At 38.8% G+C, this 2,794-nt stretch overlaps 1 protein-coding gene across 1 annotated transcript in view; it reads left to right on the forward strand.

The window, feature by feature from the left end:
- LOC107693780 (zinc finger protein 239-like) overlaps nucleotides 1-2,794 on the forward strand; it is a 15,861-nt gene that overhangs the window by 7,202 nt on the left and 5,865 nt on the right. Inside the window, exon 2 of the mRNA XM_016493292.1 lies at nucleotides 728-1,685. Within this exon, the coding sequence (XP_016348778.1) occupies nucleotides 728-1,685 (958 nt within the window). The remainder of the gene's footprint in view (nucleotides 1-727; nucleotides 1,686-2,794) is intronic.

The raw sequence follows: 2,794 nt of genomic DNA on the forward strand, positions 1-2,794 counted from the left end.
ATATATATATATATATATATATATATATACAGTATATTGGATATTTCTGGTGATTTTGGCCGATGGTTATAAATCAGGAATGTTATGGAAGCAGTGTTAATTTTGACAGCAAATTTTGATTTAGCTTTAGTTACAGTCTTTTGACTAAAATGCTATTTAGTTTTAGTCTCTTCCCAAATCATCCCTCTGTCACATTTTCATCTCGTTTTTATTCATTGACGAAAATAACAGTAGATTTTCATCGTATTTTTTTGTCATTCAGAACTGTTTTCATAACAAAATGTCATTGACTAAAATTATGACAAATTATTCATCAACAAAATTAATTACGGTTGAACCACTGATGTCACATGGACTATTTTAACAATGTCCTTACTACCTTTCTGGGCCTTGAACGTGGCAATTATATTGCTGTCTATGCATATAAAATTATAACACATATGTAAAAATTAAAAAAATTAAACACCAATGTTGCTATCAAGGATACTTCAAAATATAGCTTTGTACTTAACTCTTGAGTCATGACCCAATATCCACTTTTTTTCCCCGCATGCCACTGGTATCCTGCCACCACACTGGTCCAGTTATCACACTCACAGGCACAGGCCTACTTCCCACCAAATGTAGAAATGGTCCAAATGATGTCACTTCATTTTGAATTTGAAGAAATTCTGATTATATCATAACAGAATAATGCTAATGCAGAAGCTTTTTACTTTCATTTTAGAGCTGATGGAAGAGAACGAGGAGAGTGAAGAACTGAGTGAAGTGGAGGAGAAACATCATGACAAACCTGGAGAAAAACCTTTGAGTCACTCAAAGACTAAAAAGACATTTAAAAAAAAACCTTTCACCTGCACTCAGTGTGGAAAGAGTTTCTTAAACAAACAAAGTCTTAAGCGTTACATAAGAGTTCATACTGGAGAAAAGACCCATGCATGCGATCAGTGTGGGAAGAGTTTCATGCGATCATCAGACCTTGCGAGACACATGAGAATGCACTCTGGAGAGAAGCCGTTCACATGTGATCACTGCGGGAAGAGGTTTCCATACAAAGAAAGTCTTAAAGTTCACATGAGAGTTCATACTGGAGAGAAGCCGTTCACCTGTGATCAGTGCGAAAAGAGATTCTCCAACAAACAAAATCTAGAGATTCACATGAGAGTTCATACTGGAGAGAAGCCGTTGACCTGCACTCAGTGTGGAAAGAGTTTCACATACAAAGGAAATCTTAAAGTTCACTTGAGAATCCACACTGGAGAAAGACCGTTCACATGTGATCAGTGCAGGAAGAGCTTCTCACAATTAGCACAACTTAAAGAGCACATGAACATCCACACCGGAGAGAAGCTGTACGCATGTGATCAATGCGGCAGAACATTTATTGGGGCATCAGCCCTGAAGACACATCTGAGAGTTCATAAGAAGGAGAAGCCGCATTCATGTTCTGTATGTGGAAAGAGTTTTTCACTGCTGCCATATTTACTTAAACATCAGAAAATACATAATGATGTAAGAGATCATGTGTGCTTTGAGTGTGGGAAGACTTTTACTTCAGTGAGCAGTTTAAAACGGCGCCAGATGATTCACACTGGAGAAAAACCTTACAAGTGTTCACACTGTGACAAGAGATTCAGTCAGTTAACACATCTGCAAACACACGAGTGGATCCACACTGGAGAAAAACCGCATGCATGTGATCAGTGCGGGAAGAGTTTCACTGTTAAAAGTCACCTGAAGATACACAAGAGGATCCATGCAGTGGAGAAACCAGATCAGCGCCGTCTGAAATCACGTTAAGTTATTCATCTTTATGTGCTGAGCACATAACAGCCACGATGAGCGACAGGACAGTTTGTTGAATGCTTTGTATCTGCTTGGAAAGTTTCTCATTACTTATATAATTATTATTATTGAGATCTAAGTCATTATAATGAGAAAGTTATTCTCATTATTATGAGATCGGCATAATTATGAGAAAGTCTGATTATTTTTATGTTCATATTTAGATTTTTGTAACTGTGATGGAAAAAGGCTTCCATACTTTGTCCCGCTGATGTCTCATGACTGAAACTGATGAATACAAAGCAGCGCTGCTCAGCTTTCTGTTTCTGGCACCCGCTTGTTACGGAGAAGAAGGAACAAGTTCAGATGATTGTATTTGCTCTGGTGTTCATCAAGAATACAGAGACGAGAGATGCTTCCAGATTCTTCCTCTGTTATTTGCTGGCAGTCAGTAACAGTCTGTTTGTGAGACACCGAGTGGTAGTTTTATGTAACAGCAGCGGCTCTGGACATGTAACCAAAAGCACACATCTTATTGGCTGTTCAGCTTTTTTCACAGAGCAATGCAGAAGAGATTTAAACACCTGTAGCGTCTGCGTAGAATCATGCATGATCTTTGGGGTTTTATGGCTTAAGAGACCCTTTTAGCTTTTGACATTTGCATATAAATTACAGTCCTGGTCACAGACTTTACACTTATATGGGTGCTAAATGGCCAATGGTTCCCCCCACTATCAAGGAGATGCTAAACAGTTTCACCACTCTCGTCTCCTCATTGAACTTCAAACACATTCCAAAGAGACGTAAATGACCCTCGGGGCCAGGCACCAATGGGCCTGGCTGACCAAGCAAACTAACGCACACACACACACACACACACACACACACACACAAACACACACACGTAAAGACCTTTACTCTATTTAGACAATAATTGAGCAGTTACAAATATATCTGGTATATTGCATGTGTTGTTTGTACGTTTCCCTATTAGATTAGCTGAGTTACC

This window comes from Sinocyclocheilus anshuiensis, unplaced genomic scaffold (assembly GCF_001515605.1).
Source record: "Sinocyclocheilus anshuiensis isolate Anshui unplaced genomic scaffold, SAMN03320099.WGS_v1.1 scaffold2088, whole genome shotgun sequence".
NCBI classification, from domain to species: Eukaryota; Metazoa; Chordata; class Actinopteri; order Cypriniformes; family Cyprinidae; genus Sinocyclocheilus; species Sinocyclocheilus anshuiensis.